Here is a 27,739-nt window from a genome sequence, read left to right on the forward strand (position 1 = left end):
TACATGCAGTTATACAGACATCTCAAGGCTGGTAACAGAGGATGAGCAAACAAAATACTTGGAATCTCATTCTCAAACAGAGCACAGACTCTAGGAATCTCTGGTGCAGCTCCAGATTGCTTTAAGACAAATGCATCTCTAAACCTAGCTAGCATCTGTGGAAAGGTGAACTCTTGCTTAGGTTTTTGAATTTATTCACTTTCTGAAGAATCAGACTGGATGGAATCAGAGTGTTCACTACTGTCCGCATGGGAAATCCTATCAAAATATCAGTACTAAACTGATCTCTAGTGAAGATGGCTCCACGGTCATTCTGAAATGGAGCACAGTCTCAGAGATTAGCAGACTGTAAAACATTCTTGGCTAAGGAAACCATATCAGCCCTATATATGATAATAACGTGATTATTGGTCATATGGTGAAGTCTCTCTCTCTCCTTGCTATGAACTACACTAGAAGAAAAAAATATCTTGGGTCAAGAGTCTGGCCTGCACCTAAAGGGTGCGCTTTTCCTATACCTAAACCAGGTACTGGAATACTCCTAGAGAATGCATCTGACTCCTGTATTATGAAGGGTTATGGGCTCACACCAGAGGGTGACAGGAAAAAAGGTAAGTGGTCTGCAGGTCTGCTTAAGTCAACAGATTTATAAACCATGGGCTGAAGTAAGTTTTTCTTGAGTTTTTTTCTTTTCAGCGGTGCAAGTGGATTTGATGTGTGTGTGTGGGGGGGGGCAGAAGTATCAGGATCCATCAAGACAGGGGAAAGACACCAGCCAGAATAATGTACTGACACTATTAAGGGCTAAGTGCAATAATAATAATAATAGAAAATATAAACTATGCCCCCAACAGCGCAAATGGGGCCAAAAATACAGTTGTGTACACTTACCATAAATGTAGATGTTCGAGTGTATTCACAGTTGCAGTCATTACACTTGGGTTATCCTGCTGGCAGGCTACCCTCAGTCGGCCTGAATTCCAAAGTCTAGGTCCGGTGTCGGTTGCTGTCACCTCTTCCCTGACGTCAGTGTGCCAGGGGTATAAAAGATGCAGCAGACGCCATTTTCTTCAGTCTTTCTTGCCGCGTGGTGCCCGAAGCATAAGCAGTTCGCAAGTGCCGGTCGGCCGACTCCTGAGATTTTCTTGTTCGAATTTCAGATCTGAAGTCTTCATTAAAAGCTAAGTACCCCGTTGGGAAAACTTTTTTCTTGCTCCAGACCAATGTCAGAAAAAATTAATAATTGTATTTCTTGTGGGAAGCAAACACCTCATAAGGACTTTCATTCTTACTGTATTCCTTGCCTATACCCTGTCCACAACGTTGCTTGTTGTCGGTTTTGTGCTAGATTTAACCAACGCACTATTAAACGTCGGTACGATTTTGCATTACACTATTTTGGCAGAAGATTTAATTATACGATGTCGGACAGCCATCCGACTACCGGAATTCACAAGAAACGCAAAGAAAAAGAAAAGGACAGGCATCCGAGGTCCAAAACCGACGACGAGGCTTCTTCTAAGCCAGTCGCCGGTTCTCAGTGAGGCGCCTTCGCAGCCCCTGGCGCCTGCTACTTTAGACCCACAGGCCACTACCGACTCCCACGTGGAGTCGCCTAGGCCGCTGGAGGCTCAAGGTATTGTAAATTGTGCTAAGCCTTGTTCTATAATCTGCAAAGTGCAGTAATCAACAGCACACACAGTCACAGTAACAAGTAAAATTCACTCATCCAAATAACAAAAAAAAAAAAAAAAAATCAAATATATGCCTTGCATCAACAGAAACCTGTTTTAAAACAGCATAAGTAAGCATTCACTTAGAGATTCCCTTGTCAGAAATAAGTAAAAAAAAAAAAAAAAGTAAAAAAAGAAATTTACAGAAAAATGCAGATAAAATAATTTGTGGTAAAATAAAGGCAATGAAAAACAACAGTGTTAAATCTATAACTATCATATAAATGAAAAAAAACGTGAAAAATGCAAATTTGTCCTGCCAGAAATTCCAAATGAATCAAACAACAAAAAAACAAGGGGCTTAGAGTTCAACTGAGACCACAAAACTTCAGTTTCCCAGTACAAGTCATAGAACACTTTAGAAAAGCCCCATAACTGCTTAAAAGCAGTACTAAACACACAAAAGTAAGGTAGAATTCTGAAAGGAATTAAGAGCAGTAGTAAATGGCAAGGATATTAAAATAAAAATCTGACACGCATTTGCATAACTAAAACAGAATATAATCAAACACTAAAGAGAAATTTTTTGGGTAAGTAAGAGAGAACTGAATAACTGGGAACTGTGAAAAGATGTCTAAGCTCTTGTTAGATGCTCAGATGGAAAAACAAAAACAGGCCCACTTAACTCGGAATGATTTCTGGCTGGAAGGCATTTGAGAAGAGGAAATAAAAGCCACATTGAAAAAGCACCTCATGGACTATCAAAACAAATGAAGAAGCCATGCTGTCGTTAGAGACTAATGACATGGACTGATTTGCCCGAAGGTGAAACAGCAGCATGAAATTCAAAGGATTTTCTCTACATGGTATGGATACAGCAGGGTAACCATATTTTATCTTGGTCATAAGAGGGGCATGAGAAAAGCTTTGCTTTTATACGTCTGGCTTTTTGGATGAGCTTCATCATAAAAAAGAAAATGGAGGAAACCATAAGGAACTAAAAAACATTGGTGAACAAAAGCATCTTTGGCTTGACTTCAAGGAGATGGCATCAGTAAAAAAGTGAAGAGGCAAAAAGGCTGCATTGCTCTAAAGAAGGAAAAAAAATCCTGATTATAGATAGACTCCGGGTGTATTTGTGAGGCATCAAAATGAAGTGGTCAGGTCTGTCTACCAGGTAATGGGCCTCCTCAGGAACATAAATGGTAACTAAAAGGCTTTGACATTTGACTGCTTAATGACAAATTCTCATGGCTTATCAACAAAGTGGGAAGAAGCAAGTTCACCCCTCCCCCCTTATTGATACACGTGAGAACAGACATATTGCTTGTGTGGACTGCTATTACTTCCTAAAGAAGAGAATCCTAGCAAGGTTAGAGCAGCAGCTCTTAACCTGGGAATGCTTATGCCCAGGTCAGATCTGTGAAATGATCAGATATCAAGGACTGTCAGTTTGCTTAAGTCTCCCAATACAAAGCTGACAATTTCCATTGTAACTAATGCTGAAGAGTCTGCAAGTCTACCATATTTCTAGCTACCAGAGCAGTGTACTCCAAGCATCACAGAAAATGTGGTCAGCAATCATTAGATGTCTTGGCAGTGAAGGACAGAGAATTGAAATTCTGATACCACTGAAACTTAAGTAATCTCATGTGAAATTTAATATGAAAATGGAAGCTGCCACAACATCCAATACATTTAGTTAAGAACTTGTATCATATTCAAGATGAATGGATAGGAATCACACCTGCCATGGAGCAAATAACCTGTCATGACTCAGGATAGTCCAGCAAAGGGTTGTGCTTAGAATAATCCATCAAGACTAGATTCTAAACCATAAGGAGATGAACTCTGAGGTTTACTATGACCTCCATGGAATTAAATAATTTGAGCAGACTCCCTGTTTTGTAAAACATCTGTCATGAAAGGTGGACTGAGCAGTCATTCTCCTAATGAGAAGATCCGGGTTTCCTGAACTCTGGTGACCTGCTACTAAGGACGTGCACTTGGTGAACACCCTTGGGGGCAGAGGCAAGACGGAAAGCAGAGTCCTGAATTAACCATGACTGGCTCCAATTTGGCACTGTAGATACTACCAGATTCTCTTTTGTAATACTGAAGGGGAAGAAGGGGGCTGGTACTCACCCCACAATCACAAGGTACAGGGCTTGATTCTCACCTTTGAAAAGGAAATAGGCTAGGGTTAAAATGGTCCACAAGGGCAGCTAGCCTAGTACTTGCCTATGAACCTAAGAAATATGTCACAGTAACCACTTTTTGCTGTACAAGCTGGAGGCATGGACTACATTTCTGATCTTTAGCTGGAGAAAAGTGAATTCACCCCCTTATTGTCCAGGTCTTCTGCAGGCAAGTCTGAAGATGCTGCATTTTCTCACAGCCTCCCTGGTTTGCTTGGCAGGAATTTCACAATCAGAAGAATGGGGAAACATAAGTGCTGGAGAATCAGTGGACTGCAGCCGTCCTGAAAAACCCTGATCCTGCAGCTGAGACAGCTCTCTAAAAGATCTGTAAACTCCTTCATTGAAGACAGGAGATACAAATATAAATTCAGATACTGACAGTATCAAAGTCAGCAGAGTCTGCATCAAAAATGTGCTCTGTTGACCTCAGACTCCATATCGGACAGCCTGACAATGGGAAAACTGATAGGGACTTGTAAGATTACCCGTGGCAGCAAAATCGATAGCTAAAATCCAGCCAAACTACATAGGGTAACACCTATCAATGACAAAAAGCAGTGGCAAAACAAACTCGATTGCCGGCACCTGCTGAAAATGTACTGATGCTGGAAATGGGTTTACTGGCACCAGGGACACAAGTACTTGAGAAAGGTATCGCCAGTCAAATATCCGACTAGTCTTAGGCTTATAATATGGAAATAGCCAGCTTGCCACAGACAATTACATGTTAGGCTTGCAAGTGTAAAGAACTCTCAATAGCAAGCCTGGAATCAACAGGCTGAACTTGTGCAGCAGAAACAATTTGGGAACAGCAGGCCCAAAGAACATCACTAGTGGAACTTTCACTTACTGCACAAAAACAATTAGTCGTTCACAACTACTTTAGTAGTAGAAATAATCACCATGGCTGAAGGGGGGAGGAAAAGAGAAACCCTTTCAGAAACTAACTTCTTGATTATAGGAAGGGAGTAAGTAGAAGTTCTTTGAGCTGCAAAGGGTTTCTTTTTATTAGAGCACAGGAAGATAAGGATGTTTTCTCTGACCTGTAATCTGAGTGTGACCTAGACATGATGTGAGACAAAAGGCATACTTCTGAGTTTTTCATTACGTCTCCGCCATGAAGCTTGGCCGAAATCAAATCAAAGACAGCATCAAAAGGCAGTGGTGCAGACATCAAAAATGTTCTGATGGGAAGGGGGAGGGATTCAGTTACTTGCAAATGAAAGGACGTGGCTGAAAGATGATATAAATGGAAAATAGTGAGTAACTGTATGCCAAGTTCAGTGCACAAATTAAAGGCACAACAACAAAAGAAAAGAGACAGCTTGGGGGCATTATTTTCTTCTCAACAATTTCTAAAGCCCAGCAAAGAATAACCAGTGTGTGTAATGTCAAGTCAAAGTCAAAGTAAACTTTGTAATTTAGACCAAAACCTCAGTGCAGGCTAAATGAAATTCTGTTGCTTCCAGCTCTATAGGCAGACAGTACATATAAATATAACAGATATAAATAAATAAATAAAAACATCTGTAATGCTTGACATGACACTAGGACATAATTACATTTTTGTATCTCTATTAGCAGCACTTTGTATTGCACAGGTAGATATAGACTTGAGCCTTATGAAACTAGAGCACTTTCAATTGTACAAAATGTAACTTGTTCTTCGAGTTACTGCTCAAAAAAGTAAGAAGCTTTCAGTGAGTTATTGCACAGGTGAGAAGACTCAAAATGAGTTGACTGCACTTTAAGGAAAGAGATTCCCTTCAGACTGTGTTGCCTCTGACTAGGTGACCTGTTGGCTCCCACTGCTACCCAAGTTTATAGTCTGATAACCCGAGGAAAGAAGCTATTTCTGTATCTAGTTGTTTTGCAACGTATACTTCTGCATAAGTGTGGTACATGATGGGGAAAGGAAGAGTTACTAAAAGCCAGGAATAGTTTTACCTGCCAATCAGTACAAAAGGCTGCATCATCACTCGTACTGGCTACAGAAAACTGACCCTTAATAAAATCTGAAGTTGAATAAAGGATGTTGCCCCTTGCTTTATCTAACATTCTGGCATGTGTTTGCTTACATTATGAAGTCTGCACATAATTTCACTTAAGTACATTCAACATGTCCTCTGGATGGGTGATCTCGCCACTGTTTACAGATAACAAGCCACAAGTTATATTCACATCTTGCTGCTACCTGACAGCATGATTCTGACTGGTTATTTGAAAACCACACAGGCACTTTATGTGTTCACATACCATGTAAACAAACTTTAGTAACAGCTAGAATCATGATACAAATGGTAAGCATCAAAAACTGCCAGGCCCTGGGACAAAAGCACCAAGGTGTCTGGCATAGGATGTCACACAGCATGCAAAGGACCAGGCAAGCACCAATTTCACAATGCACAACCATTCAAAATTTTTGAGAAAGGATGACTAACTCATGGACCCATCAAGAGCTGACTGAATCCAGCACTAAGTGACCAAGGCAGTTGCCTAGAGGCTGGGGGTTGGGAATGGGCCCACTGGCCAGGTGACTTCCACATTTACTTTTTAATTACTAAAAGAAAAAAAAAATCAACATTTCTCCTTTAAAGAAGCCAGAGTCTTCTTAAGAAGATGTGCATGTCAATGCAATTCCATACTTGCTGACGAATTGTAAACACACTGGATCCATATATGCATCTTTAATACAATGCACATACACCAACATTTCTGCACTTGCTTCTGACAAATACCATTTCTGTTTGTTTCACTGGAATATGAACCATCTGCACTTGCATCCATTAAAATGGCGCATGTGAAATGCTGTTTCTGTTCATTGTTGCGGTGTGTGTGTATAAAATGCCTTAGGGGGCGGGTATTCAATCAGCTTTGCTCATGCTAAAAACCCTATATCTTGGTTGCAAGAGACAAGAACCTGAATCCTCTACACCAACTAGCAGACTGCTGAAGGAATTGAGTTTCAGTACATTTTCAAGGCATTGTGAGTTTCAGGGGAATGGAAGTTTACTGTTGCTTACTCTGTCTGTTTTCAATGTGCAACTGTTTTGTTTGACAAATGGAAGTCAGTGTTTGTGCTACAGAATTTGAAAGCAGTGTTAGCAGCATGACAAGTGGCATACTAGCCTTTGGTGCAGAGGACTGTGGGTTCTGCTCCCACACAGTGTAGATGGATTGTGGATACCTTGGTGCACTTTAAGTGTGTGTGTCCTTTGGATGACATACCTAGTAACTGTGAACCTGTTTGTCAGCCATTCCCAATTGCAATATTACCAGCTTACCAACTTTTTTTTTAAATGTAACATAGACAATTAATTTTTCAAGGGCAGCATGCACTGAATTTGTAGATGAAACACTGAAATGTAAACTTGTTTGCCAATAACAACCTCTTCATTGGTTACAGATCTGTTTAATGTGAAATTATTCAGATGACCTTTGCTTCTGCAGAGATTGTGCATATTGACGGATACTGCTGGATTGTAATGGCAGACGTTCGAGTGGCCTTTTATGGTTGAAATGTTCTGAAATGGGTAGTTCTGTTATTATTGGTTCAAACATTTTGATTCATTGCTTACAGGAAAAAATGTTCAAATTTAAAACACATTTTAACAAATTATGCTGTATTATACAAAGAATATAATTTAATACAATCAGGAAAGTGAATCAAAAAAACATATGCATGTATGCATGGTCCTAAAAAATGTGTGCAAGGAGCCTATGGTTTGAAAACAGCCCAAACGCAAACTTAATCCACTACTGGCTAGATGCATTTTCTTTAAATGCAGGTTTCAATGAATGTGAGTTTCAAGGGCAGAGATGTTTACAGTTGATGCTAAATCTTTTTTCATTATGAGGCTGTACTGTGTTTGTGCTGTAAATTTTTAAATAAAAGTTTTAAATTACTTCCAAATTATCTGTAGTCACTGTAGAAGCACAGAATAAAATGTTATGTATGCTGACTGGCTTTGAACAGTGTTTATGGTAACTTGGCAGAAATAGCTAAATGTACCTACAGATCTAGTTGAATTCAGTACTGTGTAAACATTAGTAGAATTTAGCACTGTGCAGCATAATCTGCTCTGATAAAGCACCATTAATAGCCTTCTGACCCCAATATACCACCCCCTTAAAGTTCACGAATCAAAAGACTGGATAGTATGGATATGAAATCTCCTTTCTTCTTCTCTGTAGCCAGCTTGGTGGACATGAGAATCTTGAGACAATGTGGCAACTGTCTCATGTTTACTGACAACCACTTAATCCTTAAAGAAGCAGACTCAGTTTGAGAGAGGTGTACTTACACAATGACATTGAAGGCTAAACTCTCAAATACAGGTGCACATCAGGTTGCTGAAACCACACAAACACCCACCTCATATAGTACACAACACACACAAACTAATGTATGGTGTGGCACTTAAAAGCAATCTTCCTAAAGAAAGACTGCCTAGCTCATCATTTGTCAAAGCTATTCCTTAGCAAGCCCAAAGGCACTCAGAAAAAACACCACCTGACACCACACATACTGTCATTCTCAGTAGAGTCCCAAACACTAAGCTCTTATGGCAAGCAAACACAATTCCCAGGACTGTCATCATATGGGACTCCATTGTAAGATATACTGATGCCCCTCTAACCAGGCTGAACCATGAGGAAAAGAACTGTTAGTTGCTTACCAGGAACCAGAACCTGCTAAATCATGCATGCACTCAAGTCATTATGCCACAGGTACCAGTATGATTCAAGCATAGTCCATGTAGATGTAAATGACCTGAGATATACCTCCCTGGACTACATGACTTGAGACATTATGGAATTTTCAGACTGTGTCTCAGACTGATATCAGCCTGGCACTGAGGAGCATATCACCATCACAGAGGATGATGCCAGAATATGAGCAAATAATGATCGATTTCAACAACTGGCTTTCTTTCTGGTGTCAGTCTAAGGGTATCCAATACGTGACTGCTTGGGAAGACACTGTTAACAGACCTCATTGCTTTGCCAAGGATGGTCTGCACCTCACTCCTCTATACTTTTGAATATTGGCTAAAACTGTATCCATCTCCATAGTACCTTTTTAGGCAATGCCAAATTGACAAACCTGACATAACAAAATAACTCAAATGAACCTCAAGGTGTTACTGCTCAATGTCATAAGCCTAAATAAAAAAACTACTCTCTCTCCAAGACCTCCTCACACTCAAGTATATAGACATTTGTGCAGTTTCTGAGATACGGTTTAAAGAGGCAGACAGTACATCAGCAGTGCAAGCTTTTAGTGCCTTCCACACTTTTAGACCAGACGCTGCACAGAAAAGGGTTAAAGGAAGAGGTGTCTAAATATACATCAATAACAAGCATACCTCTAGGGTGGTCAAACAGGATGACGCGCTGGAGTTCCTCCATGTGCACATCACCATAGACAAAATATCATACCATGTCCTAGACAGCTATATGTCATCCTCCATATCACAAGAAGCTCACAATGCATGGACCTACCTGAGATACTTTTCAACCGACCTAATGGTCTACTTATGGGAGACTTTAATTACCTCTGTACAGAATGGGAATCCTAAACTGCCTCAAATCTACAGGCACAGAGATTCCTAGACTTCATATATACAAACACCTTTGGCCAATATTGAATACACTCACTAGAGACTCCAACATACTGGATCCTGTGCTTACAAATATAGGAGAACACTGCACCCCTCTCCCAATGTCTCATCCTCCTTGGCAAGGTCCTACCAAAAAGTTTTCTCCTTCTAAATCAAAATCAACTCTGTAATCCCATTAAAACCAATAACAGTTAGAAAATGTTCCCAAGGCAACTTATCTTTTATTAAATGATGGACTGTCATAATTCAATACCTCTCCAAACCCAGAGAACACAGCAGCCTATGCAAAATTGCTCTCAGAAACTCTGCACAAGCATGTCAATGGCTGCACAGAGGCTGCTGTACTACCAGAAGTAAGCCCAAGACTAGTCCTAGAAAGAAACCACCCTGGTAGAATCCCAAAGTAAACAGGATATACAACAAAAGGAAAACATTATGGCAAAGCCACCTCTGTGGTTAACATAACCTCTCATGTGAAATATATAACCATAAGCTCTTCTACAGCTACGTCAGAAACCTCAAGGACAGTGTTCAGCAATGTGCTGAACTGGTGGTTAATGGTGCCACATTCATTGAATTTGGCAATATAGCAAACCTTTTAGTGGACAAATTCAGTTCCAAGTTTATCCCCTTCACACCCCCAACCATCCCCTCAAAAATTCCCTCAAACAGAACCCCTCCAACTACTATAAATAGGGAGCATGTACTGGCTTGCACTCATTAAAGTAAAGAACACCACCTTAATGGGCCCCAAATAACATTCCAGGAGGACTCCTGAATGGTCTAGAATAAGACTTATCAGGACCCCTGGAGTCATTTAACTACAGTCTAAAAACAGGCTTTGTGCCACATGAATGCAGGACTGCCATGGTCACCCCACTTCATAAGTGAGGACCTCCAAAAGATCCTGGAAACTACAGACCCATTGGTCAAATTAATCTTATTTGCAAAGCCATGGAAAGAAATATCATGAAAATTATCAACAAGGACACAGGAGATCTATAGACAATGGATCTATCCCAGTTTGGCTTTGCAAAATGAAGGTCATGCTTACTGAATCTGGTGGACTTCCTTGAAAAGGTCACAAAGGCAATAGATAAGGGGAAAATGGTGCATACTGCCCACCTAGATCTGGCTAAAGCATTTGATACAACACCCCACTCAGACACTGTCATCAGACTTATGGAACTAGGTATAAACCTCTTTGTAACATGCTGGATAGCTAGCTGGCTCACTGATACTACCCAGGAGGTTAGAATTTGAGGCCACATCTACAAAGAAGCTGGTATGTAGTGGAGTCCCTAACGGCTCTTTAGTGGGCCCACTCTTCTTTGGAATCTACTTCTCGGATGTTAAAGCCAATGTCAAAGGCCATTGTTTCACCAAGTTCACAGACATTTGCAAACTGGGAGCAGTCATTAAATCACCTCAATATGTAACCACACTTCAGGGAGTTCTAATACAGAAACGCTTGGTGCCAAAGTTCCAAGAACTGCATTATACTACCTTTTAGGAAGTCTATCACCCTGGGTATCTAAGTCATCAATAAAAACACCCTTATAAGTTGAAAAGGGATCCGGAAACACCTGTAGATAGTGACCTAGCCTTCAACCAGTATGTGTCCAAGGTAGTAAGAAAATCCTTCTGTGTTGCTCCACTTATAAGCAACGGCATGGCATCTAGTTCCAGACAGGTCATCATACTACTGTACTCCGCCCTCAGACCCATCATAATGCCCCCTTCGGTATGTACCTGACCAGACAATTGCAGCAACCCGAATGTCCACCATGGTTCCTTACAAAAAGGATACAGGGAGTAAACACAATGTCTTATGCTGATCACCTCAAAGCCCTGTCTCTTTAATCGGTATCATACACACTTTTGAAAGGTGATCTTTGCCTGACATTCAGGGCATTCCTGGATCCAGTTTTGATGAATCTTTTGCACATCTGCAAAACAAACAGAATCAGAACTAGTAGATTAAAGACCTAAATTTTCTTTGCAACATAAACAGATGATGGAATGAGACAGATATGTTTCTCAAAGAATTTCTATTCTCTAGAACAGGCTCCCTATCCATGTAAAGCAGGGTTCCTCCCTATCAGTTTTTAAACACAACCTGGACCAATGGATGGGTAATCGGAAATTCACACCTTTTCTAGTTCCTATGTCTCTGACAGACAGAAACAGTCAAAACACCACCTATATAATTTGTGGGTCACATATGGGTTGCATGGCTACGCTTAGAGAGGCCCTAGTGTTCATTAGCCAAGTATACACCTACGAACCTATGGCTGCAGTGGTGGGGGGTGGGGTAGGACGATCCATTACCCTGCCTAGGGCCCCATTTGGCCACGATTTGGCTCTGATTAAGGGTCCTTCTATGTCAGTTCTACTGCTGTAAATTAACCTTTATGTATATGTCTGCAGATCTAATGAAGGACATAACAGTTCTACTTACCACCACAAATGTGGCAGAACTTGTGAACAAGAAGACTTTACAGTGATAGAGACAGACAGACACACACACACGGCAAGAGTATGTAAGCGTGATTTCTATTTTTTTCTGCTTAGGGTCAAAACAGATTGCCTAAATGAGAAAGCAGTATGCAATCTCTACTATCAACAATGTCTTCTGATACATACAACACTGTATTTCAACAGATTTTATTTTAATCAATCTATAGCAAGTGATGCAGCAACAAAAGAACAGTCTGTTTAACAAAGTCCTATGTAAGAAAGGGATAGAATGATATGTGAACAATAAAAAAAATGAACAGTCCTTACATAAAGCTCTCTTCGCTGGAATACCCAATTTATCTGGCTACAGATGAATTTAAAAAAAAATGGACATGTTTTCTGTAAACAGTATACAAGTCAATGAAATGTATCAACAGTTTCAACATATAGAAAGCTAATATAATATGAAAAGCAAGGACAGATCCCTAATGGAAGTGTTAGATTAGGTGCAGGACATTCGAACATGCAATTTGACAGGATACACAAACATAGCAATGGATCATCATCAGATAGCAATAAGAACTACGTTAGTACTACAAAACAGAAACAGCCTCAAATTCAAGCAAGCATACAACAAAAATCTACCACATAATGAAAAGAAATTAAAAATCAACTATAGTTACCTCGTGACTGTAAGATCTCTGCCTAACTTCTGGAGAACTTTCCGGTGATGAAATATTCTGTGTGGAAGAAATATTTAGACAACTATGGAATATTCTGTGTGGAATAAATATTTAGACAACTATGGAATATTCTCTATGGAAGAAATATTTAGACAACTATGGAAAATTCTGTGTGGAAGAAATATTTAGACAACTATGGATCAATGTAGTCATTATTTACGACAAGTACACAGAAAAAAACAGTTTCATAAGTGACCTAACATAAAAAAAAAAAAAGTTACGTACTTACCATTACCATCTGTGTTTTCTTCCATCTGTCTCAACTATTGGGTATATTGGATCCAACCAGATCCAAAGGTGGCAGCTTACACACACTTTGGATCCAGGACTCGGACTCCTCCCCACTACCCATAATTTTCTTCCACGCTTTCAGTTCCTCGGATTGAGTTTGCCTATCTATAACAAAGGCTCTACGTATACTTATATGCACAACAAACTGTTTCAGACTCTGTTGTCCAGTACGTTAATCAAGAACTGAAACGTGACAATTTCGCAACAGGATGGAGGGAAGAGAAGCTGAGATGAACAGAAGGCAACATGGATCTAGCTTTAAGGTTAAGTACATAACTTCCATATTCAATGTTGTTTCTTCCATCTACCTCAACTATTGGGAGAAAGTCCCCTGCTACTAAAACCTCAGGTGGTCTCGTGGAAGGATATTCTAGAGAATGGTAGAGTAAAATGAAGCCCAGGACCTAGACTGCATGTCACTCGCCAGGTCAGTATAAAACAGGCGAGCATCGTGGGTTCTTGTTCAAGCAGCTTTATTGTATGCAAATGCATCACAAATGAGGTTAGGTAACTAACTTATAAACAGATTAGCTATCATGCATATGGATGTTAACATTTTGGCTGCACCTTCAAGATGGCACTGAAGCTAACACGTGCTTGGTATTTATATACACACAGATCTTGGAAATGCTTCTTAAAGGTACAACATACATGTTATTCTACACTGCAGGTCCAGCTTGTAAAGAGAAATGAACATATGTACAGAAGATCAAGTGGCTACAGCACAGACACCCTCACAGATATCCTCAATAGGCACTCTAGAAAAGAAGGCTGTGGAGGTTGCAACACCTCTAGAAGAATAAGCTTTAGGTCTGTGAGGTAAAGCCAATCCTTTGGCTTTGTAAGCAGAAGAAATATAATGATACAACCACCTGGACTACAACAATTTGGAACCACTAACTTCCAATTTAGCCTTAAAAAGGGAAATTGAAAGTTGATCAGTTTTCATGAAATTCTTGGTGCAGTGCAAACAGAATCACAATTGGAGATGAACATACAACAAGAATAAGGTACAACTTCCTTTGTTTGAATAATTAGGGGAAAAAATGGCAAATTAATGGCTTAATTCAGGGTAGAGTCTGAATCCACCACAGGAAGAAAATTAGGGTTGGTTCAAAGAGAGACTATAGAGGAAAACCAAATATAAGGGCTTACATATGATAGAGTCTGAAGTACTGAAATCATCTTTGCTGAGTTAACTGCCAGCAGTAAAAGCATTTTCCGAGAAAGACACTTCAGAGCTACTGCTGCTGCAGGGTCAAAAGGGGGGCTTAGCTAGCTAAAATAGTAATATTCCAAAGACGAACATGGTCTCTTAAGGGCAATCCAAGAAGAAAGACGCGCAGTAAGAAGACCTTAGATAACTTCACAGAAGCAATATGAGTGTCGCCCTTCACTACATGAAGACTGGAAACAGCTGCCAGTTGAACACTGATAGTGGCACAGCTAAGCACCTTCCTGAACAAATTTACCAAAAAATCTGAAAGTAACAGGGCTGAAAAAGGATCCAGGCCTTTGGAAGAAGCCCAAATGGAAAATCTTTTCCACTTTCACCTATATACTTTTTAGTAGCGGGTTTTGAGATAAGGACAGAATATGGAGAACAGGGAAACAAAGCCTGGAATTTCTGGCAATCACTGGAAGTAGAGAAACAAGCTATTTTGCTTAAGGACTTTGATGTTCAGGAGAGGCTTGCAAAAAGGTGAGGGTGCACCAAGTGAGGCCACAGAAAGGGGAACCATATCTTTCCAGGCTAAAAGGGAACAATCAGGGTCACCTTTGTTCTGCATAATACTGAAATATCAAAAAAAGTGTTAAAATAGATCTTCTCTAGTAGAATTAATTCAGACATTGCAACTGACAAAAAATTTTTCTGTATTTCTGACCAGAAACATGTTTGTATTCTGAAAGACACTTGTACAGTTACTGTATGTTGCAAGCTCGATAACGCTCACAGAAAGTACAGTTGTGTACACTTACAATAAATGTAGATGTTTGAGTTTATTCACTGTTGCAGTCATTACATTTGGGTTATCTGCTTGCAGGTAGCCCTCAGCCGGCCTGATTATCAAAGTCTTGGGTCCTGCGTCGGTTGCTGTCTCTTATTCCATGAAGTCAGATAGTCAGGGGTATAAAGCATGCAGCCGACGTCATTACATCAGTTTTTCTTGCCCCAGATGTCAGGTGCCCCCATAATGGGAAGCAATTATATACAAGGTTACACCTCCAACAAAAAGCAAATGCACCAGAAAGCTTAAATACCGTAAACAAGAAAAGAGGTATAGCCAATGGAAGTCAGGGGGCTGGAGGGAGGGTAACCAGGGCTGCAACAGCGAATACACTCGAACATCTACATTTATGGTAAGTGTACACAACTGTACTATATTCTTCGTGTTTCACTGCTGCAGTCATTACATTTGGGTAGATTCCCTAAGCTAAGGAAGGGAGGAGGCAATTAGAGAGCATTAGGACCAGCTATTAGGCCCTGCAAGACTGCAGTGGCAAAACCAGCTCTGGATTTAGGAAAAAATTGGCAAGTGGTAGTACTTGGTGAAGGTATGTACAGAACTCCAGGTAGCAGCTTCTAGGATGTCCCTGGTAGGAACACATCTGAGAAAGGCTATTGAAGTAGATGCAGCCCTGGTGGAATGTGATCTTATCTCCTGTGGGGTAGGTTTTCCATGGTGCTTATAGCAAAAATGAATGCAATGGCCTATCCACTTAGAAATGGTTTGCTTTGAAATGGCCTTCCCCTCTGCCCCTGCAGCAAAGGCAACTAGCAGCTGTCCACTTTTCCTGAGAGGCTTAGTCCTGTCCAAATAAAATCTAAGTTGTCTGTGCATGTCCAAAGAGTGCAGTATTCATTCTCCTTTGTTCTGTGGATTAGAAAAGAAGGTTGGCAAATGAATGGACTGATTAAGGGCCACTCTGGATACCACCTTGGGCATAAAGGAAGGATTGGTCCTGAGGTCTACCCTTGTCCGCATGGAAGATGATGAAGGGCGCCACTGCCATGAGGGCCTGTAATTCAGACAGTCTTCTTGCTGAAGTGATGGCTAGAAGAAAGACTGTTTTCCAAGAAAGGAATTTCAACTCTGCAGTTGCCGCTGGCTCAAAAGGAGGTAGAGTGATCTTTTCTAATACAAAGTTAAGGTCCCAGGCTGGAGTAGGGGCTCTCCTGGGTGGTCTTACATTTTTGGCCCCTCTGAGGAATTGTTTCAGCAGGGGGTGAGAGAAGAGGGGTGGCTCAGTATTATAATGTGCTGAAATGGCTGAGGCATGAATTTTAATAGGAGAAAGAAAGGCCCTTGTTAAGCATCTCTGTTAACTATTGAAGAATATGTGGGTAAGGTGGGTACTTTTGTGCCCATCCCCTGAATTTGGCTCCAGGAACAGTATCTTTTCCACTTTTCAGCATAGGATTTTCTAGTACTAGGCCTCTTTGCCTCCAGAATGACATCCAGTACTTGCTTACTGAGGGATGGTATTGGAGAACTCAGGTAATTAGCCAGGCTGCAAGGTTCAGGGTTTGAAGCTGGGGATGCAAAATCTGGCCCTCCTGCTGGGACAGCAGGGATGGGGTTTGAGGCAGGTGCCATGGTAACAGCACTGACATACTGCACAAGAGGAAGTACCAGTGTTGGCATGGCCAGTCTGGTGCAATGAGTATTGTCCTTGGTTTGTCCTGTTTGATCTTTAGGAGAACTTTCGAGAGGAGAGGCAGAGGAGGAAAGGTATAAACTGAGAGGCTTTCCCAGGTGAAGGTCAGGGCATCCACTTTCCAAGCTTGTCTCTGGGGAGTCCTTGTGCAGAATTTGTCCAATTGGTAGTTCTGAGGGGAGGCAAACAGGTCTATCTCTGGGCTCCTCCATTTGTTTCTCAAAATGTTGAATATCTTTGGTTCCAGTTTCCACTTGTGTGGGTCCATGAGCTTTCTGCATAGGTCTGCCAGTGAATTTAGATTGCCTGGCAGAAAATGAGCTTGTAGGTGCACTTGGTAGCTCAAGGCTGTGTTCCACAGAGCCATGGCTAGTCTGCAGAGAAGTTATGAGTGGGTTCCCCCCTGCTTGTTTATGTACAACATAACAGTGTTGTCTCTCTCTACCAATAATTGTCCTGGAAGAATGCGGTCCTTGAAGGCTGTCAGAGAATTCTGTACAGCTAACATTTTTTTTGATTGATATGCAGGTGCATTTGACTTGGGATCCATTTGCCCTGAATGCACTGCCCTGCCAAGTGAGCCCCCCATGCATCGTCTGATACATCTGTTGTTAGGGTTTGGGTGGCAGGGGTAGAGTGTGAATGGCAGTCCCTTGTTGTGGTAGCACGCCTCTGCCCAAAGTAACTCTGTCTTTATACAAGGAATTATAGGAATCATTGATTCCAGGTCCTGAGGATGTTGACACCATAGGCTTTTTAGATACCATTGTACTTTCCCCTGATATGCAGTCTTGCATATGGAATTAGTAGGATGCAAGAGGCCATGAACCCCAGGGCTTGCAGTATTTTCCTTGCAGATAGCTGGGTCTTTGTGGCTAGTAGTTTGAAGTAGGCTGTCAAATAAACTTGTTTCTCTGGCGTGAGGTAGGCCATCTGGGAAGTTGTGTTCAAGCTTGCTCCCAGGAATACAATTTGTTGGCAGGGTACTAGGTGAGATTTCTTTTCATTTATGGTGTACCCCAGTGAGGTTAGCAGTTTCTTTACAAATGCCAGATGATTTAATAGCATGTCCTGGCTTTCTGCCTGAATTAGACAATCATCCAGGTATGGGTACATTTGAATATTTCTTTGCCTGCAGAATGCAATGACTGGAGCTAGGCACTTTGTGAATACCCTGGGCACAGTAGATAAGCCAAAGGGCAGTGCAGAGAACTGATAGTGCATGTAGCCTGCTCTGAAGAGTAGGTATTTTCTGCAAGATTCCCTTATTGGGATGTGCAGGTAAGCTTCTTTTAAGTCCACTGTTGCCAACCAGGCATTTTTGCCTAGCATGGGAAGCAGCTGATAAAGAGTTAGCATTTTTGAATTTTGGGATTACCAAAAAGGTGTTTAGGATAGACAGGTTCAGGATAGGATGCCAGGAGTTGTCTTTTCTGGGTACCAGGAAAAGTCTTGAGTAAAAACTTTGTCCCCATTCCTCTGCTGGGACAGGTTGAATACCCCTGATACTTAGAAGGGAGAAAACATGCTGTTGAGCCTCTTGCCCACTGATTTGGGGGTAGGTCTGGCCAACCATTTGGGGTTGGTAAGGTGTGGAAGTGGAATCTGAACCCTTGGGAAACTATATTTAAAACCCATTTGTCTTGGGTAATGAGTTCCCAGCTTTTTGCATGCAGGGCGATCTTTCCCCCTAAAGGAGCAGTCAGTTGAGCAGGGCTTGGAAGGTTTAAGGTTAAGTCATTGTGACAGTTTACCATAGGGGGGGGTGATGATTTAAAAGCATGTCCTGGCTTTCTGCCTGAATTAGACAATCGTCCAGGTATGGGTATATTTGAATATTTCTTTGCCTGCAGAATGCAATGACTGGAGCTAGGCACTTTGTGAATACCCTGGGCACAGTAGACAAGCCAAAGGGCAGTGCAGAGAACTGATAATGCATGTAGACTGTTCTGAAGAGTAGGTATTTTCTGCAAGATTTCCTTATTGGGATGTGCAGGTAAGCTTCTTTTAAGTCCAGTGTTGCCAACCAGGTGTTTTTACCTAGCATGGGAAGCAGCTGATGAAGAGTTAGCATTTTGAATTTTGGACCAGTACTTGCCAGAAATTCCTGCAGCTCCTTCAGTGTTGCTGTAGGTTAGGGTTACCATAATTCTTTGTATGTGAAAGAGGACGAAAAAAATGTGCTGCTACCAGCACATATTTTTTCGCCCTCTTAGATTGAAGAGCAAAAAAAGTCAGTGTTTGGGGATTTTTGATTGGCTCGTATACCGGTATACGAGCCAATCAAAAACGCGCACAGCAGACCCTCTTCTGTTCAATGCGGAACATCAAACAGTTCCTCATTGAACAGAGCTCTGCTTTTTGATTGGCTCGTATAACGGTATACGAGCCAATCAAAAACACGCACAGCGGACCCTCTTCTGTTCAATGCGGAACATCAAGCAGTTCTGCATTGAACAGAGCTCCGATTTTTGATTGGCCAATCAAAAAAAAAAAAAAAACAAAACAAAACAAAAAAAAAAAAAAAAACCAAAAAAAAAAAAAGCAGAGAAAAAACTCCGAAATAGGGATGTCTGCTTTTTGAAAATTCTGCGATTTGTCCGGGTTTTAAAACCCAGACAAATCACTTAATTTTCAAAAACAGCCCGGACAGGAGCCCAAAAAAGAGGACTTGTCCGGGGAAACCCGGAAGTACGGTAACCTTACTGTAGGTCTCTTGGCAGCCTCCCTGACCAGTTTTCATCTAGTCTTTTCACCAATTTTTTAGAGGGCTGTCCAGTTCTTTGCAACATCACTGTTGTCCCATATTTTCTCACTTTTTGATGACTGTCTTCACAGTGTTCCATGATATATTTAATGCTGTGGAAATTTTTTGTACCCTTCGCCTGACTGATACCTTTCAACAATGAGATCCCTTTGATGATTTTGTAAGCTCTCTGCGAACCATTGCTTTTGCTGTAGCAGGCAACTGAGTAAATGTCAGGTAAATCCTACTAGGACAGCTGAACTTTATTTGGGATTAAAGTCTCTTTAACTGATGGCAGATGTGTATCCAAGAAGACTGAATGCTGTAATTAAATCAAAAGGTGCTGCAACAAAGTATTAGTTTAAGGGTGTGCACACTTATGCAACCAGCTTATTGTACTTTTTTATTTTTTTATATTTTTCCCCTAACCGGTTTGTTTTTCATTTGAATTGTACAGGTTATAGGTCACTTTAAAGATGGGAAAAGCTTTGAAATGATTTATTGTGATCTCATTTTTTTATATCACAGAAACCTGGCAATTTAACAGGGGTGTGTACACTTATTATATCCACTGTATGTTACTGGCTAAGTACCACCTAGAAAACTTTTCCCACTTGTAAACCTAAGATTTTCTAGTCACAAGTTTTCTTGCTTCCTTAAATACCTGCTGTGCATCATATCACTGAACAAGTGACAAAAAGGTATAAAAATGGAATCATCCAGGTTGTCAGTTGTGATTGCACCAAGTTGGAGTGAACCATTTGTCCCTGATGCTATATGAGCAGATCCAGTCTGTGAGGAAGACTGTGATAATAGACCTCGGCCGATTCTATTAAAAGGGAGAACTAACTCTGTCGAGGCCAAAAGGGGGTTACCACAAGAATCTTTAGTAATTGTTTTTGGATCTATAGAAGTATCTTGTGAACCACTGGAAAGGGTGGAAATGCATACAGGAATACTCCTGACAATGAGAATGTTAGAGCATCTGACTCCCAAGCATGTTGCAAGAAATCTTGGAACAGAATTTTCTCAGTTGCCCATTTTGAAAGGAGGCAAACAGATCTACTTAAGGTGCTCCCCAACATCTGGATCAGTCCCAGAAGGCCTCGACATGGGGATTCCATTCGTGAGGGTCTGTCCAGGATCGGCCTAGTCTGTCTGCCACTATGTTTTGCTCTGAAGGAATGTATGAGGCCTGAAAAGTCAGAGAATGCTGTACAGCCAGCTTCCAGTCCACCACTGCCAACTGGCAAAGAGAATATAACCTTGTACCCCCCTTGTTTGTTCAAGTACCACATCAGGGCAGTGTTGGTGGTGACCACTAGAAGAGGACCTGGAGTCCCATAAGTGGTGAAAAACATTCAAGACATGAATCACTACCAACATTTTCCTGTTTATGTGCTTTGGCATGTCCTGAGGACCGTACAATCCCAGCTGTTTAACTCCCACGGACACTGCGTCCAGTGAAGAATTTAAGAATCTGTCTGGACACTGGGCCTAGAAGAGAAAGTTTAACAAAGGAGGGTAGATGTCTGAAGACATTTATGAAACTATTTGGCATGGAGGATGTGAATTTAGTAATAGGAGTTCGGAGTGAATTTACATATTATTCCCCAAGATATAAAACTGTCACAGAACAACATTTAAGGTTCAACATACTTAGATTGTAAAGCAGCACAGATGCTGGGGAAATTAAATTTTGAATCCCACGTTTCTAAATTCCTAAAGATACTCAGCTAGGTGCTTAAAGAGAAGAATCATCCTGAACAGAATACCTTTGATAAGGAACCAGTCTTCTTCCCCTGACTGAAAGCCAGAGATTCATATCACTGTGGAAGTCTTCACAGAATTCTTACAGTCAGTAAGAGGATCAGATAAGAGTGCTGCAAAGCAAAATCCTAACTATAAAAAGAGTGTTAAGGCCACTAAGAAAGTAGTTATCTACATTTAATACTAGACCTAAAAAAGCCTCTTTCCTAAAACTTGGCAACGATAACTTCCACATCATATCTTGGCATTTTTTCTGTTACATAATGATTTGAAGATATTTGTACTTGCACTGGCAAGCAGGACTGTAATATTCTTTTGGAATGATTAAATGATGACCAGAGTGGATGGCCAGAACCCCACTCTATGTGGTACAGGAAGTTCTTCTGGAAATGCAGAGAATAATCAAACATGGTATCCCCAGCAGTAGTAGTAGTAGTTGATGCCAAGCATTTCTGTGATGAATTACAGTAGCTTTACTTGTTCACAGTACTAGAAAGTACAGTTGTGTAAACTGCACTTACCTATTACTGTAGATATTCAAATCCCTCACTGCTGCAATAGCACGTGGGTTGTATCCTGCCAAGGATACAGCAACCAGCCACCCTCCAAAAGCTTTTATCCTCTCCCACACCGTCACTCTGGTTGCTTTTAAGCTAAGCCCTTCAAAAATATGGGGAACTAACCAATATTTAAAAAAAAGTTGATATTCCACCAAATCTATTTACAAGGGGATGGAGGGTGGGTACAACTACTGCTGCAGTGAAGAATTCAAACATTTACTGTTACACTTAAGTGCAACTTGCACAACTGTACTACGTTATTATTCTCAATGCTGCGACATCCCATGGGTAGATTACCCTATCTTTATCCAGCCTGGGAGGAGGAAGTATAAGGGTGCTGAGCCCCTGGAATATGGCCATAGTAAAGCCTGCGCCTGACCTGAACAAGGAATCCAGCTTGTAGTGCTCTGTAAATGCATGGATAGAGGACCAAGCCAATTCCTCTAGAATCCACCCGCTTTCCAGTATGCCACCGTAGAAGCTAAGGCTCTAAAGTACAGGGTGCCTTAACAGTGCCTGGAATGGATTTTCCATGGTGAGAGCAACAAAAAAACAATAGCAGAGGACAACTACCTGGAAATAGTCTGCTTAGACTTGGTTCGACCTTTTTAGCCCCAAAACAGGAAATAAATAGCTGATAAATTTTCCTGAAGGACATGATTCTATCATGGAAGTTGCTGAATTGCCTACACATATCTAGAGAATGTACAATCTTTTCTACCTTGTTCTCAGGATCTGTATAGAAAACATGGAGACTGATGACTTGTCTTCAATGTAAACTCAAACAACCTTGGGCATAAAAGAATGACCATGACAGCTGCAGACAAACACTCTTCTTTGCAGATGTCAGAGCAATACAAAGAGCAGTTTTTCAAGTGATAAACCTTAGATCAGACTGACTGGCAGGTTCAAAGGGGGACAGTTACCCTTTTTAGCACAAAACTGAGATCCCAAGGAGGAGGAGGAGCCAGTCTACACAGTGGTGTCAGGTATAAAAGTCATTTTAAAAACTGTTTGATAATAAACAATGGAAGTAAATATTGTGGGAAGAAACAGCCAGGAAATTGTTATGGCTAGGCTTGTACAGGCCCTAGGGCCGATAGCCTAGTACCAACCTATGAAAGAGGGGAATCCATATGCATATATGTAGAAACGGCCAGACGATATACCTTAACAGAGGTGTAAGATATGACAGAGGATAGTAACCCACAAATATTTAAGCACAAGTGGTATATAAAATTCCTAATGGATCCCTGTCATTCGATAGGCACAAACTAGAAAATCTCATCCACTTGCCAATATATGATTTTCTAGTAGCAGGTTTTCTTGCTTGCCTCCTTCAGCACCTGTCATACATCCTCATGAAAAAAAGTGCTTAAAAGCTATCAAAATGGAATCACCCAGGCAGTCAATTTAAATTGTTTGACATTGGCTGTATCAAACTCTTCCTGTCTTGTGTGAATAGATCCAGTCTGCGAGGAAGCTTGCAGTAACTGTTCCTAGCCAATGCCATAACAAAGGTGAACCAAATCTGCCTGGACAAGAAGGAAGTCACCACAATGATTTTGGAGAGTCTTTCTGAATCTTCAGAATTTTCATGGAAATTACTGGAAAGGGTGGAAATGCATATCGGAATATTCCAAACAAGGTGAATGACAGAGCATCTGTTTTTCAGGCCTGCTTGCAGGGAGCCCACGTCATGAAAGATGAGACAGCAACTGACGCAGGACCCAAGGACTTTGATAATCAGGCCGACTGAGGGCTACCTGCAAGCAGATAATCCAAATGTAATGACTGCAACAGTGAAACATGAAGAACATCAGGATCTGTTCAGTTGCCTGTTTTGAAAGGATGCAAGCAGATCTCATTCAGGTTTTCACTCATCTGGATCAACAACTGGAAGACCTCTGTACTGCATTTCAACTCATGAGGGTCTGCTCAGGATCTTCTTTGCTGGTCTTCCACTGTTTTTGCTCTGATGGTATTTAAGAAATTTGAAAACTTAAAGATGCAGTAAAGCTAACTCCTAAGCTGCCAGTGCCAAGGGTTATGATCTGGTGCCCTCTTGTTTATATACCACATCACAGTGGTGTTGTCTGTCATGATCCATAAAGGACCTGGGTTTCATGTATAATGCAGAGACTTTATGGCATAAATCACTGCCGACATTTATTTTACTTTGATGCTCATTGATGTCTGAACTGTCACGAGTTTTTGCACTTTTACCCCCATTAAGACTGTCTCCCAAGCAAAATCTGAGGACTCTATGAGAACAAATTGTGCTGGAGTGGATGGACAGAAAGGGAGACCTGGCATGTGAGCTATCTGACCTCCCCACCATTTCAGTTCTGATTTAATAAAGCCCAAAACTAGAATCCTTCTCATACGTAACATGGCAAAGAGATTCATGAGACTCATAAAAGCCATAAGGCTAGACTCCTGAGAAATTCTCTGGCTGTATTTAGAGAATGGCAAGAAAAGTACAGGAAGACTTCTAGATACAAATGCACCTTCTCGAGGCAGGAAAGCCTTTTTGAGGCACACTATTTAGGCAGCCAAGAAACACAATCCTGTGTAATGCAAATAGGACAGATTTTTGCAAATTTGTATGGAATCCCAGATGTTCTGTGAGGTAGAATACCTTTTCTAAGGACTCATAATAACCGGGAAAAAAAGACTCTGCACAAATAGGTCTCCCAAATAAAGAAAAATGTGGATACCCTGCAATCTGCAGTATACACTACTGGGCCTACTTTAGGTGCAGTGGACAGCCCAAAGGATAATACAAAAAACTGAATGGGGTGGGGTGGGGGAATACAACTGAAAGTAGGGTGGCTTTTCCAGCCATTGTCAACTGTAACCCTCCTCAATCTTCAACATACTTTTCCCTGAAAAGCACAGTTGTGTACACTTACCATAAATGCAGATGTTCGAGTATATCCACTGTTGCAGTCATAAAGTACAGTTTTGTACCTACCATAAATGTAGATGTCCGATAGATATGCAACTGCAGTCATAACATATGGGTTGTCCTGCCTCAGGCAGCCCTCGGTCGGCCGGATTCCAAAGTCTGGGTCCGACGTCGGCTGATGTCGCATTTCTCTCCGACGTCAGAGCAGCAGGAGTACATAAGCATCAGCCGACGCCATCTTCTTCAGTGTTTCTTGCCCCAGATGCCAGGTGCCCTCCAAGGAAGGCTGTAATCAATTTGGAAGACAAAATAGGTTTCCAGACAAATAAATAAGCAATAAACAGATACACCATAACAGATATCCCCAGCTAGGATAACAGGGAGAGGAGTGGACCCAAGGAATAGAGGGAAGGAGGGAGGAAAACCGACTGCAGTTGCATATCTATCGGACATCTACATTTATGGTAGGTACAAAACTGTACTATGTCCTTCAAGAATGCAACTGCAGTCATAACATATGGGTTGAATACCATAGCTTAGCTGGGGAGGTGGAAAGCACTAAGAAAGGATGGTGTAGCTATCAATCCCTGCAGGACTGCGAAGCAAAGCCTGCTCTGGATCTGGAATATAAAGGAAGGTTGTAGTGTTTGGAGAATGTATGCACGGAGCTCCATGTAGCAGCTTCTAGAATGTCTTTTGTAGGCACCCCTCTTAAGAATGCTGTAGAGGTGGCTGTAGCTCTGCTAGAGTGTGGTCTGATATTGGCTGGTACACTCTTTCCATGGAAGGAATAACATAATCTGATGCAATGTCCAATCCATTTTGAGATAGTCTGTTTGGAAATTGCTTTTCCTTGTACTCCAGGGGCGTAAGCTACAAAAGCTGATCAGACTTCCTATTGGCCTTGGTTCTGTCCAGGTAGTAGCGAAGTTGTCTGTGAATGTCCAAGGTATGCAACAGTCTTTCCCCTTTGTTCTCAGGATTGGGAAAGAAAGTAGACAGGTGAATTGCTTGATTCAAGGAAACCCTAGATACCACTTTTGGCAGAAAGCTAGGGTTGGTTCGTAAGGAGACCCTGTCTCTATGAAAGGTAATGAACGGTGGTATTGCCATTAGGGCCTGTAATTCCGAAACCCTTCTTGCTGAGGTAATTGCCAACAGGAAAGCTTTCTTCCATGAGAGGAATTGTAAGTCCACAGAAGCTGCTGGCTCAAAGGGGGGTAGAGTCAGTTTTTCTAGGACAAAGTTGAGGTCCCAAGCTGGTACTGGGGTCTTTCTTGGTGGCTTGATATTCTTGATTCCTCTAAGAAATTGCCTTAACAAAGGATGTGAGAACACAGGTGGATCAGTGTTGTATCTAGCTGAAATAGCTGAAGCATGTATTTTTATAGAAGAATATGAGAGTCCATTCTGTAGCATATCTGCCAAGTATTCCAGGATGAGTGGGATGTTCAATAATGATGCATCATGACCCTTGCTGGTATTCCAAATGCTGAATCTCTTCCATTTTGCTGAATAAACCTTTCTGGTGGATGGTCTGCGGGCTTCTGTTAATATCCGCTGAACTTCCTTGGAGAGAGATAGATTGAGGTTATTCATGGAATCTCCCAAGCTGTTAGCTGGAGCGTCTGAATGTTGGGATGTACTGTCTTGAAGTTGTTTTGAGTCAAAAGATGGGGCCATTGGGGAAGGGCCCATTTTTTGTTGTGGCATATGCTCCGTAGTAGCAGATACCAGTGTTGTCTTGGCCAGTCTGGAGCTATTAGGATCCCTTTTGGCTTCTCTTCTTTGATCTTTAGTAGTACTGTGGTCATCAGTGGCAGAGGTGGGAATGCATAAATCTTTAGGAAGTTCCAGTTGAATGAGAGAGCATCTGTTTTCCATGCTTATGGATGATATGTCCTTGAACAGAACTTTTGTAGCTGATGATTGAGGTGGGAGGCAAATAGGTCTACTTCTGGCCTGTCCCATGTCGAGGTGAGCCTTATGAAGATTTCTGGATGTAACCTCCACTCGTGGGGGTCTAGGAAATTCCTGCTTAGGCTGTCCGCCAGCACATTGTCTTTGCCTGGAACAAACTGGGATTGCAACTGTATGTTTAAGCTCAGTGATTTTTCCCAAAGATTCATTGTCAGTCTGCAAAGGGGGTAAGAATGGGTGCCCCCCTGCTTGTTTATGTACCACATGACAGTGGTGTTGTCTGTCCGTATTAGCAGGTGGCCTTGCTGAAGTTGTTGTCGAAAGGCCTCGATGGCATGCATGCCTGCCAGCATTTCTTTTTGGTTGATATGCAGATGTGTTTCCTTTGGAGACCATTGTCCTTGAATACATCTGCCCTCCATGTGTGCCCCCCATCCAAGGTCTAAGACGTCTGTGGTCATCGTTTGTGTTATTTGTGGTTTTTTGAATGACATACCTGTGTTTGCCTGGCTTACCGAAGCCCACCATAGGAATTCCTTTTGTAGGCATGGAATAAGCGGTATGGTTGTCTCTAGGTTGTTGCTGTGTTGAGACCATAAACTTTTTAGGTACCATTGAAGCTTTCTCATGTGTAGTCTTGCTAATGGAACCAGGAGAATGCATGATGCCATGTAACCCAGGGCCTGTAGAAATCTCCTTGCAGTCATCTGGGTGAGCTTTGCCAAACCTTTGAAATAATGAGTTAACTTTGTTTGCTTGTCTTCTGTCAGGTAAGCCATTTGAGAGGTTGTGTCTAGATTGGCTCCCAAGAAAGTAATTTGCTGGGATGGCTGCAGTCTTGACTTTTGGAAGTTGACTGTGTATCCCAGAGCTTGTAGCAATTGAATGACATAATCCAAGTTTTTTGTCAAAATCAGTTTGTCGTCCGCTTGTATAAGGCAGTCGTCCAGGTATGGGTAAATTTGGATCCCCTGGAGCCTGCAATGAGCAATTACTGAAGCCAGGCATTTTGTAAACACTCTGGGCGCAGTAGATAAGCCAAATGGCAATGCTGAGAATTGATAATGCTCTGGCCCTGCAAGAAATCTGAGGTATCTTCTGCAGCTGTGTCTGATGGGGACATGCAGGTATGCCTCCTTGAGGTCCAGAGTAATCAGCCAAGACTCCTTGCCCAGCATGG

General features: G+C 41.5%; 1 protein-coding gene across 1 annotated transcript in view; it reads right to left on the minus strand.

The window, feature by feature from the left end:
- The window catches only part of KMT2E (lysine methyltransferase 2E (inactive)), a gene marked incomplete in the record, with an annotated part of 3,388,239 nt that overhangs the window by 278,270 nt on the left and 3,082,230 nt on the right, over positions 1-27,739 (minus strand). The window contains 1 exon segment of the mRNA XM_044088526.1: positions 12,642-12,698. Within this exon segment, the coding sequence (XP_043944461.1) occupies positions 12,642-12,698 (57 nt within the window).

Source organism: Protopterus annectens, chromosome 11.part0, assembly GCF_019279795.1.
Source record: "Protopterus annectens isolate FY-2018-M chromosome 11.part0, PAN1.0, whole genome shotgun sequence".
Classification (NCBI taxonomy): domain Eukaryota; kingdom Metazoa; phylum Chordata; order Ceratodontiformes; family Protopteridae; genus Protopterus; species Protopterus annectens.